Below are 16,460 nucleotides of genomic sequence, written 5' to 3'. Positions count from 1 at the left end.
GACTGGCGACACTGTTTGCTCGTACTAGGAATACTATCACATTTAGCAGCTAAATTAACATTACTGACCTGCGCGCTAGCCCCAACGTGTTTTGCGTTGAGGTGGTAACGAAGGGTGGACGTGCTCCTGTGATAAGCAAACTCCTTCCTGCTTAAAGTACAAATAACAACATTTTTGTTTGTACTTCCATCTGGAAGTTTCTTGCATTTAAATTTCCCATCCACCAGCGCAGCCTCTTCCGTCATCTCCTTCATGCTCATCACATTGTGCGTCAATATAATCTGTATGCCTGGAACTCGTGCACTGAGAAACGTTCCACGGTGCAAAAGCGTGATTAAAATGCGTTAAATTTTTTTATTTCGTTATTTTCCCTGAAATTAATTAATTAACGCGTTAATGTCCCACCCCTTATATATAAGCAACAGAATTTCGGGGTGTTTTTTATACCATGTGACATGAAGTTTCCACATATTTTCATGGGGGAATCGAGCCCCGGTCTCCCGCGTGACAGGCGGGGATACTAACCACTATACTAACGAGGAGGCTCTTCACTGTGGTTTAATTAAGGTAGGAACAAGGTATAGCATTACCGTTTTAGAATTAAATATAGCTCATATGAAGAAAGAAAATATCTCACTCCCCGTCGGGGAATCGAACCCCGGTCTCCCGCGTGACAGGCGGGGATACTTACCACTATACTAACGAGGAGACATGGTAGAGTTTTAATTTATCGTAATACAAAGCTCGTCTCTGAATGGTTCTGCGAGATTGCTTTAATACTGCAAGGATTTTTAAAAACTTGGTCCTGATGATGGATGCCAGGTTACGGTCAGAATACCGTTCAGGAAGCATTCTTCCTGTTGAGGCCTACTATCATGGTGTCATACAAAGAAAGCAGAACATTCAACGTTTGACAATACAAAAATAAAATCAGTTTATTACTAATCATAAACAAAGTATACAAAAGTTTAGGTGTGTTGTTACAAATTTTTGTAAGTACAAATAAAGGTAAATCGAAATTAAGTACAGAACACTAAAATAAATGTTTCTTTTCACTGCTATGGTAATAATAAAAAAATCCACCAACAGAAACCATTTATCCATTTAAGTAATCTTGATATGCTTAATGCTTAATTTAACAATGAAAGGAGTTAAAGACTGTATTCAGATGGCCACACTGTTTTCAATGGCATCTGGTGATAGGTAGGGGTAGGGAAGCTCCATTTTGAAGTTCCTCTTGCTGATGTCTTCACAAATGGCTTTTAGCTCTTTCTGTACTATCTCCACAAGCTTGGCAGGGGCACCAGTGCTGAAGTACCATTCACAGTACTGGCACAAGGGCACCTGTAGTAGGATCATCAATAGCATTACATCTACTATTGAAGCAGCACCTTGATTAATGAACAGAAAAACTAGGTGCAAGTAATTAGAATAGCTTGTCAGTACCCTGTCTTTTGTTTAGTATAGAGGCAGACTTCAAGAAGCCCCAAAACAATTTACTGAATGAGATAAAAGTTAAAGAAAGAGAAATACCTACAAACCCAGAATAGACTCAAGAATAAGAACAGGGAATTTCTCACATAACACTCACATAGTTGGCAGCAGGCTGTGATAACAGTAACAGGATGATCAGCACATTGCATCCAGCATTGATATCTGGGAGAAAAGACAGAAGCTCCTCCTCCGTCACTGAGCCTTTCACATTAGGAGGGGGACGGAACATCGCAGGTGGGCTGTTTGGCATCCATAAACTGAAATCCACCTGAATATTTAAAGTTAAGTAAGTTATACTACAGTAGGTTATAATTCATTTATATAATTATTTGGGGAGAAGGGTCTCCCTGTGGAGAATGCTTAAAACCATTAAAAACATCATACAGATTCATATTAATATGACCCTGGTTAAACATGACCTTGGTTTAAAGTTTCGTTAGTCAATTCTGTGGCATCATTAAAAAAACAGAAACCACACCTGAGAAAAGTTAACAGCTGCATGCAGTGCTGAAGAAGAAAAGATCACCATGGTGATGAACTTGCTCATATCTGATTTGGTTTGAAACGACTGTGGAAAACCTGGAATCATAATACATTTTGGTACTTTAAACCTACAGATGTGCTCACATGATAAACAATTAAGTCAAACCCTACCGACACATAGATTCATGCTTTTAGATTCAATGTATAACCTGTGTGAGTGAAGCTGAGCAATCCTTCAGTGAAGATCTCCTGGATCCAGCTCTGTAGCTCAGAGTCTTCCTGGACCACCTGGTCATCATTGTAATACAAATCCACCCAACTCATCACAAATCTGCAGTAAACATGTATTAAGAATATCTCACATACCAAACCACCTACCAAATACCATAATAAAGGTTATACTGGATTATCATTAGGCTAGGTCTCTTAAAGCACCTGTGAAGGGCATTCCACACCCTCAGAGCATCTTGTGCATAGTAACAGTTGGCCAATGTGTCTATTCCTCTCTCCTTCAGGTCATCTGGAACGCACAGTGAAGTGTAGCGTAGTTGATCTGTACCTCGAGCAAACAAAAGAGGTAATGCCTTCAAACCACAGCCTATGGCCTGAAATGAAAAGGCAGAACAATGTAACTAAGTGGTAACACATAAACAGTTGTCAGACAGAAGTACAAATATACAGACTTTTTATTTTCACTCTATTTCAATATTCACAATCCTGTACTACAGACAATAAGGTGTTTCTTTTGACTTAAAAACACATACCTAAATGTACTTGAATTCCTTATTGGTCAACCTCCTATTTAACCCAAAGTGTCAAAATGTTTATACTTTTCTGTTAGCGCCACACATTTGGTCCCACACTCACACACTGGTAAGTTTAAAATTAACAATGTAACAGAACATAAGGATTCCAACCTTGTCAAATACTCCTTGAGGGGCCAAAAGAGAGGCTCGAGCCTGAACATTGATCTGAAGAGATGTTTTAATATGAGGCATCAGAAGCTGGAAAAAGCAGTTGTACAGTTTAGCCTCTCTCTATAAATATTGAGAAAGTACAAATTACATCATTATCCTGCCTAATGTACATTGTATGTACATACTACTTACATAGTGTTGTAATTTATTTTGCTATATTTAATATGTTATGTATATATTTTATTATATTTTATATATCTCACATATCTTGTTATACTTCACACACACACACACACACACACACACACACACACACACACACACACACACACACACACACACACACACACACACACACACACACACACACACACACACACACACACACACACACACACACACATACATACATACATACATACATACATACATACATACATACATACATACATACATACATATATATATATATATATATACACACACACACACACACACTATACATATACATATACATATACATATACACACAAAATGTTTTACATATATATTTTATATATAATGCCATAGTTATGTACTTAGGCACATTCTGCCACTCTTCTGTTTTGCAAATTGCTATTATTTGCACTTCTGGTAGATGCTAACTGCATTTCATTTCCTTGTACTTTTTTCCTAGCTCCTGTGTATACTATCCTAGCCCTTGTTTTGTGTATCGTGTATTCTACGACTCTCCGTGTTGGTTCTATGATGACCCTGGACTACTCTGACGACTACAACTCTGGATTTGCCCCTAATAAATCTTACTCTTCTCCGCACATGCGCCTGCCTCCTTAAAATGTTACACATTGTTCAAGTTTATTTGCAATTACTTGCAGAATTTGGAGAGGTTAATGTAATCCTTATACGTGTATCTGCTGCGATAGTATTTGTTCTTGTCATCTGCTCCTGTGTACCTGATGTAGAGGGTGTACTTCTGGCAGGTTCCTGAGGGTTGCAATACAGCACACTTCTGGTATCGCGTGAGTGCGGAGGAAGTGAAAGAGCAACTGATGAACCTGGAAATCTGCATTACGGACCCACATCTTTGCTAACAGCCAGTCAGGGGCAGGGTCAGAAGGCAGGAACACAGGGTTCTCTGGACCAGCAGTCTTTTGGAGCTAATAGAAGGAAATACAGGAAACTGATTTATTCAAGGATATCACATCATAGATCTGACTTTGCTCACAACTGCCCTGTTACCAACCAGTAGCTTTGGTAATAACATTAGTAAACTTTAGCACATGTAGATGGTCTATTACAGGAAGCGAAAATGTTTAGCAATACAGAACTGTTATTGTTAAACATTTGTGTTTAGCAATAATGTTTCTGTAAAGATTTTTGAAGTTTAAGGACTAAAAACATTAAACATACCTGGATTGCAATGGGCTTTAGTTCTCCATGGTTGTTGTAGTGTAGGAGGCACAGTGGACTAGCCAGATACGTCTGTTTACCATTGATAACATTGCCAGGTAACTGATCAAGAATCTCATAGTCAAGGAGAAATATAGCCCCTTTCTATGGTAGACATAAATTCAGTGGATGAAATATCTTGAATGGAATAAATATCTTGACATAATAACAAAATAACTCCAGTGTGATGGAATTTACATTCATTTGCCATTCACTGCTCTATATTGTGCCAGATTCTTACACACACTAACACCCCTCCCCCCCACACCTCCATTTCCTGCTCCAGAGAAGAACCCTGTGGTAGGAAATCCATGACCATCTCAGTGGTGACAGGAAGGTTAGCTGGGAGACTGTGGATCTGTCTAATCTGAAGAGGATTACATCCATTAAGACACTGATAACCAAAAAAGGTGTCCTCTTTCCAATGAGCCTGAACATATTCTAAAAAAGAAAAAGGGCACGAGATTAACAGAGTAATAATAATAATAATAATAAATGACACATTTTTTGCACTACATTATTGCTAATACTCTGCAAAACCATGACTGAGTGCCCTACTAGCAACGGCATTATCTTTTCCGTTGTGACTAAACAGTATGTCCAGTTCCTCCCAGCTACTCCAAGATTCAATTCGGTCTGTAAATCCCCTGAGATAGTACGGGTTGGTGCCAGGACTGGGGGGACAGAGAGAAACACAAATTACTTTAAAAATATCACAACTCTCCATTAAAGTGATGCAGCACTTTCTTTGGCATAAAAATTATATGCAGCAATGAAAAGATACTGTCAGCCCTCAGTGAAGTATTGCTACAAAGGTGTACCTTTGCCGTGTGTAACTCAAGTTGGGACCAAGAGATTGTATAATGGTCATGTCTATACAATGAGGGCCACCTTCAACAAAAGTGCTCCATCTATGGGGAAAAAAAACACTGACAACTGATTTCCTTATTCTGGAGTAGTGTCACTGGACCATTGAAGGGCAAGAATGTGAGAATGGTGAAGAAGACTGCTGGCCTGAGGGAATACCTGATGTGGTGTTGTTTAGTTTGTAGCTCTCTGGCCCGGTGCTCCCTAAGAATCTGCAGTGCCTCTGAATTCAGCATGCACACTAAGGAGACAAAGCAGTAGATAATAAGAAGATGTGTCTACAGCACAAACTTCCTCAATAATTTGCTTACTTGTATTAACTACTTCCTGCTTATATTCCTGTAGCTACATAAACTCAGAAATCTTCCATTTTGCAATTCTAAATGAAGTGTTGTGAGTTTATTCCAGATGTTCCAGTATAGAAGCTGAAACACTGAACAGCTTGCCTCTGTCACTGCGGAGTTCCACATCACCATCTGCAGTCTTGATCCATCTGTGGCAGGGGAACCTCTCCACCTCCTCAGCATCAAAGCTTAGTTTCAACTGCACATCTGAACAGTGCCAGTCCAGATCAGGAAAGCCAGGCCGTGCCTCAAGTCGCAAACGCACCAGAATCACAGAGCCTATCTCTTTGTCAGGCTTGACCACAACACTGCAGGTCTGTATAGCACACATTGAAAAAAGCTAACTGGGCTGTTGACACCAAGCAATGTAACATTGCTTTTTGTGTATGACTGATTTCAAAGCAGTGAATAAGTGTGTGCTTTTTAAAGCAAGATGAAGACCTTACTGAGCCAGGTAAGAGACACTGTCCATCTGGAACAACCTTCACTGGTAGACACTCACATTGAGAACCAACCAATGAGACCCAAAGGGTGCTGTATGATCCTGAGAGAGGTACTAAAGAGGTTCGGATTGTCACATGAAATTCCTCCATTTGATTTTCCAATAAATATTTCTAGTCACATAAATAATACAAATTAGAATGTACACATTGATATGTATAAAGAGGTCTGATACAACATGTGTAAGGCCTTCTGTCCTTGTGGGTTTTATATAGGCTAAAGAAATATAAGAGAAAAATGATATAAGTTAGTATCAGATGGATATGATTCTTCTTCACACCACAGAAACAATATTGCATACACTGCCATGATTTGCATATAGAGCTCAGAAATGACGGTAATATTTGACTTGCAAACAATTGTCCTTTTACCAAGAAGTAAAAACACAATGAAAAATGTTAAAATATTAAAGTAAAAAGTAATTCTAATACCTTTTTATGTTTCCTTTCAATAACGTGCATAAATATCCTTATCCAGTTTTCTAAATAAAAAACTATTTAAAAGTCATTTTTAAGTCTATTTTAAAGTCATCTTTAGCTGTTCAGCTGTTCAGTCCTTTAGTTGCAGACATTTTAAAACACACAATTCAAAATATGGTAAACATTTTTCTTAGATCGCACCAGATAAGAGAAACTAAATTACCTTAAGCTACCTTACCCTTGTAGGTCCCTGAAGTAGAGCGTCAGTGTGCAGCCCGCAAAACCTATTTTTATAGAACAAGGGGAAGGTTTATTAATATTCATAAAGCGTCATATCCTACGTGGCATGTTCTGAGGCTAGTGAAGGTTTGTTATGAACACGCCCTCGATTACTCGAAGTTGATGAGAGAGCAAAGTTGGTTTTGCACGAGCTGCAATTATTCGAATGCTCAAGCCTTGTTCTAGGTGTATCCGTTATATAGTTATATCATCCATTTAAATAAAGCGTAAATTTTCAACATTACACCAACTTTCTTGTCCGGCAAAAGGAAAAAAAAAAAACCTTTCCCTGACCGGGAATCGAACCCGGGCCGCGGCGGTGAGAGCGCCGAATCCTAACCACTAGACCACCAGGGACGAATAACACTTATATAATATTAGATAATTAACATTCAGACATTAAGAAAGCCTACTTATATACTACGAAATATAGTTAGTGACAGGGATTCAAACTACCGCATAAAACCGTTTTAAAACAGTAGATAACTACAAAACAATGACATTATATAATATAGCATAAGTTATATTGGAATGATCCATAACAGCATGTGCTAACTAAGACCTCGTGGCGCAACGGTAGCGCGTCTGACTCCAGATCAGAAGGTTGCGTGTTCAAATCACGTCGGGGTCAATGCATTTTGTTATTGACACCAGCATTTGATTCATCACCTGGACAATAAAATGTCCTAAATGCATCCTGTAGATTATGCCAATATGTCATTACTAATACAGGAGTACGTCTGACCACTAATTATTTTATTCACATATCTTCTAAAGTTAAAAAGACTGCTAATGTGTTTTTCTTCTTTTTTTTCTCTCATTACAAAGCAGGTATACAAAGTATTGACTATGAATGCTACCAGTCCTTTTTTAAAAAGTCTTTTGTGTAGTGGAGAAGTTTGCGAATATTTCAACAAGCATGAATGGAAATGTAGTTTTGACTGCTCATGACTATTGCCAATGATAGACTAGATTAGCATGATGAATGAAGAAATTAATAAACAGCAATCTCAAAAATAAAATAAATATTTATTTCTTGAAAAAGACACTTTTACAACCTATTGTTTTAAGAGTTGGGGTGTTTTTTATCAGGCATCAGTTAAAATTACTGTCTACTGGTTTCTGTGTCCAAGGGACCCTCCTCTGGTACAATTCATCAGTTGATGAAACGTGAAACAAGTCTTTAATGTTCCACCCTGAATTAACTAGAATGAAAATCATCTGCATTTCCTTTAGCTCCCTTAAGCTGAAAAGAGAAGAAAAGAAGAGTTGTCAGACTCTATAAAATGGTTTCCTGTCAAAAATAAAATGGTTTCCTGTCAAAAGATAACCAATCCTGATAAGCTGCCTTTTCTACATTAATCACGCATCAGTCAGTATAAATGAACACTGAATAATATTCCAAAGTCTAGTAAATAACCAATTTATTTTATACAGAATTAAACATAAAAACCTACTATTCCATGACCACCTGTAAGTTTCTTGTGGTGCCAGAACTTTTGATTTGCAAAATCCTCACTGGTAGGTTTGTACATGTATGCCTGTATGATTCTGATTTTCCCTGCTTGCACCATTACATTAATTGTAGCATAACAGGCTATAAACCCAAAACAGTGAACTCTGAAACAAGCAACTTCAGTGGAATATTAGGACTATTCCCACAGTAAGTTCAGTATGTTTCCTGAGTCTTCTCATTTTTATCAAAGCAATATATTTATCAACAGTTTTTATTAAAACTTACTTGCTGACTGAAATCATACACACATTTTTTGAAGAGGAAATGCGGATTATCATGTAAAGGCAAAACTGCAGAAATTACAAAATATGCCCTTTATCTTTCTGATGCAAGCAACGTTTTGCTATCCTTTACTGTGCCCTTTATCTTTTTTATAGTTATGTTTCTGAAGTAACGCATTTCTGAGGTAAGCATCTTATTGCTATCGTTTACTTGCATAGGTCCCCAGCATTTCATACATACAGGCATTGTGATGTCTCTGCCCTCACAATTATTGCAAGATAAATAAAAATGTTTGGCTTACTGTTTTCCAACAGCAATTGGTAAGGACAATAATATTTGCATTTGCCATGTCTTTTTGTACACCTGGAATGTTTTGCTGTTCTAACTATCTTTGTTTTTTCTCAAGCAAACACACTTACCTTATAGCCTAAATCCTAGAGGTAAAGAACTTGATTTTGTGAAAAGGGGTTAGTACATCCTTCATTTACGTCAAAGAGCCATACAATTTTTAAATGATTTGCAATATAAGTGACAATATTGAAAAAATCATCAGAATTTTCAAATGAACCCACCAAGTTATTCCTTTAATTGTATCTTAGGCAACTATGTATGTTCAAGATGAAGTCTCTTGAGACTGAGTCCTCTTCTTAAGGAAGAGATCTAGAACTGTTCATTAGTAAGATACTCTTAGAAAAATTAAGATGAGGTCTCTCACTTATTTTAAAGCACATTTCCTCATTCTTACCAGTTTAGTGTTGTTTATTGGCAAGAGGTCTGGCTTGCCATAGTCTGGAGGGTTGGCCAGAGGGTCATAACCTAGGTGTCTGAGCATTGGCGCAATGTCAGCCATGTCATTCACGACATCATCAGGGATCTTGCCCACCCACTTTGACAGGGCTTCTATATTTACTGGGTTGATCACTTGGTCAGTTGACCGTTCCACCCTGCATCAGAAGTTTAGTGATTAAGTTGCATCCCACAGTCTCAGACCTATGTAAAAGTAAATGCATACCATCTTAAACATGTGAACTATCTATGCAAAAATCAGTTGGTTTCAAAGGCATTGCCTTGTTTAATCTGTTTTAACCAAAAGAACAATTTTCATTTTTCAGATAGAAAATCATGTCCAAATATAACTATGCTATATAGCTATATATAAAATATGATTACAAAATAAAGAATAGGATTTGTGCTTGACAGCCAAAGGCCAGAGTATCATTTCCCTAGGACATCTCCCACTCACTTTGACAGAGATACTCCGCCGGATTTTCCAATCAGCTGCTCGTGGTGCAGCACAGATGAGTCCCAGGGGAGCTCCAGGAACAGCAGGAGCTCTCTCATCACTTGCTCTGGATGCAGCACCAGCTGTTCATAGTGCACAGGCAAACAGCTGCCTTTTGATGCAGCCTGGCACTGGTCGTACATGACCTCCACAGCTCGGTTCCACTTCACCAGACAGTCCCGGTAACTAGTCAAATCAAATCCTGTGATTGTCACCTTGCGTGATATCATGGAATGAACTGTGGCTCTGCCATCACGAAGCATTAGGATAAATTTGGAACGTGGAAATAACTTGGAGAGGTACGCAAGAGACTTCAGAGCAAAAGGGTCCTTGTTACAGAGCCGTGGAGCAGGCTCACCATGGCCCACAATTATCTCTAGCAGGAAAGCACGGATAGCAGAGTCCAGGACTTCCTCTGTGACTCCAGCTTCATCTAAGCGAACCCTCTCCCGGGCAGAGCGCTTCCAGGTGGCCTGCATAGCTAGGAGACGGGGGATAACACGAGTCTCCTCTCCACAACGCACCTCAGGGTGGGCATCCAGCATGACCCGCATCAGAGTGGTTCCACTACGAGGTACTCCACCAACAAAAATTAAAGGAGTGCTTTTACTGAATTCCAGAGGAATGTGCAGGGGGTAACTAAGGTTTTTGTTAATGTGTTGGTTGGCAGCCCATACCTCCCAAATGGTGGCCCCAGAATGGGAATTTGGGCATTCCATTGCACTAAAGCTGAGATAAAATACTGTGATGGCAGTGATGACCACACAGGCCAGTAAGACATTGTAAGTCTGCTTCCTCATGGTAAAAAGGTTGGGGTGGGTTGTAATTCAGTAAAACAAAATCCAGAAAGAAATTAGTTTGGATGGGGGAAAAGCGTTTTTGTTTTGGAGACAGAAGAAAGTAGTAAAACAGAGGACAGGTAGAAAAAGAGAACTACCACATATACCAAGGAAATAAAAATAGTATACACAAAAAAAAAAACAGAGACAAAGTAGAAACGTGGTAAAGGAAAGATGAATTCACAGTAATGGAGGTAAGACATAGGAGAAGCAAAAGCAGAGGTGGTAAAAAAAAAGAGCTTTAAATCCTTGCTTATAGGCTTATTGTTGAATTTAGGCTTGCTGACTCAAGCCTCTGGCTGTTGATCAGTCCATTGTCTCTATAAAATAGGAAGAAGGTAGATAGTATGAAAAATAAAATTCTAACTAAACATTTTAAATTGATTGCAATACAAAAAAAGACAAACCAGTCCTTATTATTCCCAAAGACTTGGTTCAAAACTACTGATTTATAGCCGTTAGCGAAAAGAATGTTAGTTGCCAGTTTCAACATTTGGCCAAAATCCGATAATGAGCTTTGAACGGTAAAACAGCAGTCAGAACGAACAAAATGATTATGCCTGATGTAGGTTCTCATTCGTCATCCTTAAAGATGCATTTTATTGAATACTGGCTTCCACTGATTGAATTATACTGTTAGATCAAATTTTGTAGAGCTAGAAAGAAATATAAAAGTAGGAAATTTCGATTGTTAGCCATCTAACAAAATTATTCAGCCGGTTAATGTGATATCAACTAAACCACAATAGTAAATGGGATTTATCCACCAATGCAGTACATCACTCAATTAGCTAGCAAGTAAGATCTCATTACTGACGCTCTGCACGTCTCCGTCCAGGCAACAGGTCAAATAATCCGTAACACCTCCATAACTCCTATAATATATTCTACTTGCCTGGGTTTGGTCGCAACTGATTATGCTACTTTGCGATATCAAACAATCTATAAATAGATTATATTTAATGTGGACAGCGTTTTTAAGGTATGTAGCTAAGAGAAAATTATGGCAATAGAGCCAATTATGGCTGTCTGGAATCTGTCTCTTAGTAAAGCTGGGTCAGCGTTCGTCTTTTGCAAGAAATTTACACACAGATGAAGCTAGCTAGCTAAATTTTCAATATGGCATTAAGAAAAACATGAATACTGTAGCAAATTAAATTTAATAAAACCGATATCGTGTGACGAACGAAACTGAAGTTGACGATTTTTGGTGGAAGCTAAACACAGCATAGTGTTTGTAAGTGTGACGGACTCTGAAGCCTTAGATTGTATTAGATAACATCATTTACAACTAGACAGAAAAATTGTACTGAAGCTCAGCAAGAATTTTGTTTCACTATGCCATATACCAATACATAATGTATTCTGTATTATCTAGATTAATGATGAACAAAATCAGCAACTAAAAGCACGCCTTACCGTAATCGTCCTAAAGCCTTGTCAGCTAGCCATCTTAACGTTATTCTTTAAACTCGCATAGCCATGACTTCCGCCGTTTTGAGAAAAAACAAACCGTTAAGTGCTCATTTGGACACGAAAGCAGACTGCCGTAAGGGATGATCAAAACTTAAAAGCTGACGCGAATGACTTCATGAGATGTTATTTTCACCTAGCTAACTATAGAGCCTCGCAATTTGACCAGTTTTAGGAAGCTAACCTAGCTGACAAAAAATTCCAGCGTTACAGGAAACCAGAACTTCTTAACAACTACCACGGCTGCCCAAATAACCTAAAATGTTATTGGTTATCCGACGTCGACGACTTTCAAAGACCTGCACAGACCCAACTGTTCGCTGAACACAGTCCCATATACATTTAAAAGTAATATTTTTTTCGTGCCACCGCAGGTCTATAGTCTGCTGAATTGATGCATTTTGTGTATTATCAAATAAAAAAAATACAAGGTAGATTTAGCACTCATTAAAGAAACATGGAAATAAATTTAAGTAAGAACCATTTTAATTCTAACGTATGAAAAAAAGCTTTGGAGCAATAGAAAACTTAAAAAGTCCCTAAAAGCCTCCGAGTCGTGCAATACAGAATAATCGTAGCTTTCATAAACAAGCTTTTTAAAAGTGCATGGTTCAACTTCTAAACAAATAAGGGTGAAGCCATCTGCAAATGTAAATGCATAAATAAGTTAGCACTACTAAACAGAATGCAACTAATTTTTCACTTGGTTTAGGCAGCTAACAAAAAGAAAAACAAGAAATATGTAGGAGGTTAAATGTATGCTAAGAGGTTCCCATAGTTTTTAGCACTGGTCTGTGCTTGCATCCATCTCAGCATCTGCAGAGCTACTGCCTTCTTGTTGGGGATCTCCAGGGAGGATGTCTGTGACCTTCTGAATAAGTTCATCTATCTGCTCCTCAGTTAGTCTTTCTTCGCTCTCTTCTACCATCTGTACAGAAAGGAAAAGTTTATAAATAATATTTATTATAAAATAAAAACTCTTTAATGAATCTTTTTAGACCCATCAGCTCCATCTCATACAAAGTCCAATGAGAGACACATACTGAGAGAGACAGGAAGAGGACAAAAAAAAAAAAAAGTACATAAAATATCAGTCTCACCAGCTGGATCTCAACAGCTGTCTGTGGCCTGTGGTTTAGCAACTGCAGCTTCTCGGCTCTGGTGGATAAAAAGGCTACCTACTTTCTTGTGCCAATAGGTAAAGAATAATATGCAAGTCTGTCTAAACAGACTGAAGAGCATTGATACAATTCATACAATAACTAAAAGAGGTTTGACTTTTTGATAAAGACTGCAATTCCACAACAGGTCATAAACCTTCACTGTATCTTAAAGTGGAAATTACAAAGCTTGTCAGTAGAGGGCAGACAAACCATACACTGTAATTAGTGAAACAAAGTGGACACACACCACTGGAGCTGTGTATGACATACAGATAAAGTATGTTATATGCAAGTTTGTCCAAAAACTCTGATCTTCAGCAACAAATTAAATTAAAAACATGTGTGCAGTATAATACTATCAGAAATTAGCCAGCGTTGACAACATGAACTTCTGTTGCACTCACTTGGTAAGTTTATGAGGAAGCATTGCACTTAGGAACTCTTTCACTGTCTCAGGGCTTTGATGAATACATGGCATCTTGGAGAGATACTTTAAAGTCTGAGAAAAATTGCAATGTAAAGTCAAAACATAAATGACAAAGAGAAACAATTTTTTCCAACATTGCGCATTATATCTTTCGACTCACAAAAATGCTTATTATTTTAATTTGTTAAAGTACTGTACAGACAAGTATTAGACAATTATCATAAAGACTAATGAACAATGGGAAGTAACTGCATGTAGTTCTGTGTCACTGACCTCATACATTATTGTGTTAAGGTTTTGCTGCCCAGTGCTGTGCTTGTTTTTAACACTTTCTTTCCTCTTCTCTTTCAATTCCATCAATAACTGATAGACCTAGCATGGTGAATATGTACACACATACCATAAGGATAGTAAGCATTTATGATATTTGTCACATTTATCAAAAATCACAACAGTAAAGACATGTTATTTATTGAAAACATTACTGACCTCATAATTGCTGAGCATAGCAGCATTAGCATCCCTCCTGCAATGAAGACATGAAGGATTATTAGTTATCCTGCAAATGTGATAGGTTAAAATTTTATACAATTTCATCACCTACAGGTTAAAATATCTTAAGTGCAATTCAAACTGACAAAGAACTTTCTCAAAAAGTTAGTACTTAGCTACCATACTTTCACTGAAATACCATATTTACTGTACCCTGATTTATGAGTATATAGTTACTCTATCAAGTGAGTCAATTAACTAAGGTCTAACTATTATTTAACACTTTTGTAACCTAGTTTTTGCTAAGGCTTTTCTGGGGTGATGGGTATTAATCTTTATTATTTATTTCTTTTTTTCTTTCATTGTTTTTACATGTTTGTGTAAAGCACTTCACACACACACACATAAAAGCATTTCGCTACAGCAAGTTGTACTGCTAGTCAAAAGAAGCACAGTTTAAAAAGGGAGATTAATTTAGATTTTCTCTCTTAAAGGTTCTTTTAATTTTTGACACCAAATGTATGGTTTATACAGTTAAGATGTTTTGTTTCTGTACGACTGTTCTATCAGATTGTGGGGTAAACCATAGCTTTGATCCCATTTCACACAATCAAAACAAATGAAAATTAACTGTTTTAATGAACAGCTTTAAAGGGTGTTTTGCTCTGTAACTGACCGTTGGACACTACATTTACCACCATTCCTGGAGGCTTTAACGGTCAAGACATTGTAATGATGCCACATTGCAAGGTCAGCACTTTCTGATTTAGACTGCTCTTTCGAATATTCGCTTGCAAATTCAATCCACTTGTATATAAGAAAGAAAAAAAACACACACACATTTAGCTGTTAGTTTTTGGGAGGCTGTTTACTCATTTACTTCAGTAGACTGTGGTAGCATAAAAGGAAGCAGTAATGAAACAAGGTAGTTCTACCCATAGATTTTACACTCACTGGCCATGCATTTAGGCACATAGGCGAAGAAAGTCGAGTTAACATGGCATAGTTGTTCGTACTAGGGGGGCTGGTAGAAAGCATAGATCTAATGGGACTTTCACGTACAACAATCTCTAGGGTTTTCTCCAAAAATAGAAAATGTCCAGTGAGCACCAGTTCTCTGGGCAAAAATATCTGTTGATGCCAGAGGTCAGAAGAGAATGGCCAGACTGGTTCAAGGTGATAGTTATGCAACAGTAACTAAAAAATTTGTTACAACTCAGATATGCAGAAGAACATATCTGAACGCACAACACGTCAAACCTTGATGCAGATGGGCTACAGCAGCAGAAGATGACAGTGGTGCCACTCTTTTCAGGTTACAAATTGCACAGGCTCACCAAAATTGGACAATAGAAGACTGGAAAAACAATTACCTGGTCTGAGGAGTCTCGATTTCTTCTGCAAAATTTGGATGTTAGGGTCAGAATTTGGCATAAACAACATAAAAACATGGATCTGTCCTGACTTGTATCAATGGTTCTGGTCGCTTGTTGTGGGATATTTTCTTGGCACATTTGGGCCCTTTAATACCGACTGAGCATCGTTTAAATGCTACAACCTACCCGAGTATTGTTACTCAAATGGCCTCCACAGTCACCAGATCGCAATCCAATAGAGATCTTTTGGGATGTGGTGGAATGGCATTCGTATCATCGATGTACAGTCGACAAATCTGTAGCCACTGCGATATGCTATCATGTCAATATGGACCTAAACCTCCGAGGAATGTTTCCAGCACCTTACCGAATCTATGCCACGAAGAATTAAGGCAGTTTTGGAGGAAAAAAGGGTTCCAACCGTCTACTACGAAGGTTTACCTAATAAAGTGGCCGGTGAGTGTATAGACATGGTTCTACCGCAGTCACTTAGTATGCTTATTATTATTTTTAAATATTGTCAGCTCTCTAATATACTCAAGAAGCCATACAAAAAGACCTACAAGATAAACATTTCAAATTCCCGTTTGTTGTGTATGTATGCATGTATATATGTGTGGATGATACAACAAACAATTTCTTACACTTCCATGCTTCTCTTCTTCACGGTGCCACGCCTGTATAGAATCGGACAGAAACATTCCCTCAAAGGTATAAGTTCCTGCAGCAAATAGCATACTAGTAAACGATTGACAAACACAATTAAATAGTTAAATATTCATTTATGTTCAGTTTCATTAAAATATTTAATTGGAATTAAATCTATGTATTTTTAAATTGAAACATAAGTAAACAGCCAGCGTTTCCTTGTCGGAACTAGCTGGCTAGTTAGGTTAGCTACGTGTCTTGCATCAGAC

At 37.8% G+C, this 16,460-nt stretch overlaps 3 protein-coding genes and 3 non-coding genes across 14 annotated transcripts; 1 reads left to right on the top strand and 5 right to left on the bottom strand.

Annotated features, from left to right (window-relative positions):
• Nucleotides 1-636: 636 nt before the first annotated feature.
• trnad-guc (transfer RNA aspartic acid (anticodon GUC)) lies at nt 637-708 on the bottom strand. Its single transcript has one exon. It is a non-coding gene; the product is annotated as a tRNA-Asp (tRNA).
• A 201-nt stretch (nt 709-909) lies between these two features.
• Nucleotides 910-6,770, bottom strand: zgc:152891 (polyunsaturated fatty acid lipoxygenase ALOX15B). 6 transcript variants are annotated; one of them, XM_081720137.1, is made up of 15 exons: nt 6,487-6,753; nt 6,001-6,168; nt 5,657-5,870; nt 5,370-5,451; nt 5,165-5,254; nt 4,902-5,017; nt 4,612-4,784; nt 4,305-4,448; nt 3,848-4,051; nt 2,895-2,948; nt 2,413-2,582; nt 2,187-2,308; nt 1,973-2,073; nt 1,592-1,762; nt 910-1,344 (listed from the first exon to the last, which is right to left on the bottom strand). In XM_081720137.1, the coding sequence occupies exons 1-15, from the start codon at nt 6,514-6,516 to the stop codon at nt 1,165-1,167; spliced, it is 2,019 nt and encodes a 672-aa protein (XP_081576263.1). In that variant the 5' UTR covers nt 6,517-6,753; the 3' UTR covers nt 910-1,164. The 6 variants fall into 6 exon arrangements, with proteins under 6 accessions (XP_081576263.1, XP_026859231.2, XP_026859202.2 ...); XM_027003430.3 differs by having other exon boundaries at nt 2,895-2,981; nt 4,305-4,376; XM_027003401.3 differs by having other exon boundaries at nt 911-1,344; nt 2,895-2,981.
• A 268-nt stretch (nt 6,771-7,038) lies between these two features.
• trnae-cuc (transfer RNA glutamic acid (anticodon CUC)) lies at nt 7,039-7,110 on the bottom strand. The gene has a single exon. It is a non-coding gene; the product is annotated as a tRNA-Glu (tRNA).
• A 202-nt stretch (nt 7,111-7,312) lies between these two features.
• trnaw-cca (transfer RNA tryptophan (anticodon CCA)) lies at nt 7,313-7,384 on the top strand. The gene has a single exon. It is a non-coding gene; the product is annotated as a tRNA-Trp (tRNA).
• A 379-nt stretch (nt 7,385-7,763) lies between these two features.
• On the bottom strand, nt 7,764-12,424 carry tpst1l (tyrosylprotein sulfotransferase 1, like). 2 transcript variants are annotated; one of them, XM_027004386.3, is made up of 4 exons: nt 12,032-12,398; nt 9,735-10,932; nt 9,237-9,435; nt 7,764-7,999 (listed from the first exon to the last, which is right to left on the bottom strand). In XM_027004386.3, the coding sequence occupies exons 2-4, from the start codon at nt 10,571-10,573 to the stop codon at nt 7,955-7,957; spliced, it is 1,083 nt and encodes a 360-aa protein (XP_026860187.2). In that variant the 5' UTR covers nt 10,574-10,932; nt 12,032-12,398; the 3' UTR covers nt 7,764-7,954. The 2 variants fall into 2 exon arrangements, with proteins under 2 accessions (XP_026860187.2, XP_081575479.1); XM_081719353.1 differs by lacking the exon at nt 7,764-7,999 and having other exon boundaries at nt 9,287-9,481; nt 12,032-12,424.
• A 125-nt stretch (nt 12,425-12,549) lies between these two features.
• crcp (calcitonin gene-related peptide-receptor component protein) lies at nt 12,550-16,336 on the bottom strand. 3 transcript variants are annotated; one of them, XM_027004414.3, is made up of 7 exons: nt 16,188-16,307; nt 15,541-15,565; nt 14,165-14,201; nt 13,949-14,047; nt 13,653-13,747; nt 13,186-13,243; nt 12,550-13,013 (listed from the first exon to the last, which is right to left on the bottom strand). In XM_027004414.3, the coding sequence occupies exons 3-7, from the start codon at nt 14,180-14,182 to the stop codon at nt 12,867-12,869; spliced, it is 417 nt and encodes a 138-aa protein (XP_026860215.1). In that variant the 5' UTR covers nt 14,183-14,201; nt 15,541-15,565; nt 16,188-16,307; the 3' UTR covers nt 12,550-12,866. The 3 variants fall into 3 exon arrangements, with proteins under 3 accessions (XP_026860215.1, XP_026860206.1, XP_026860198.1); XM_027004405.3 differs by lacking the exon at nt 15,541-15,565 and having other exon boundaries at nt 16,188-16,336; XM_027004397.3 differs by lacking the exons at nt 15,541-15,565; nt 16,188-16,307 and adding an exon at nt 14,844-15,473.
• Between the last annotated feature and the right edge of the window lie 124 nt (nt 16,337-16,460).

Source organism: Electrophorus electricus, chromosome 8, assembly GCF_041902795.1.
Source record: "Electrophorus electricus isolate QZ-2024a chromosome 8, ASM4190279v1, whole genome shotgun sequence".
Taxonomy (NCBI): Eukaryota; Metazoa; Chordata; class Actinopteri; order Gymnotiformes; family Gymnotidae; genus Electrophorus; species Electrophorus electricus.
Note: the sequence above shows the minus strand (reverse complement) of the source record. Positions and strands in the feature narration are given on the sequence as shown.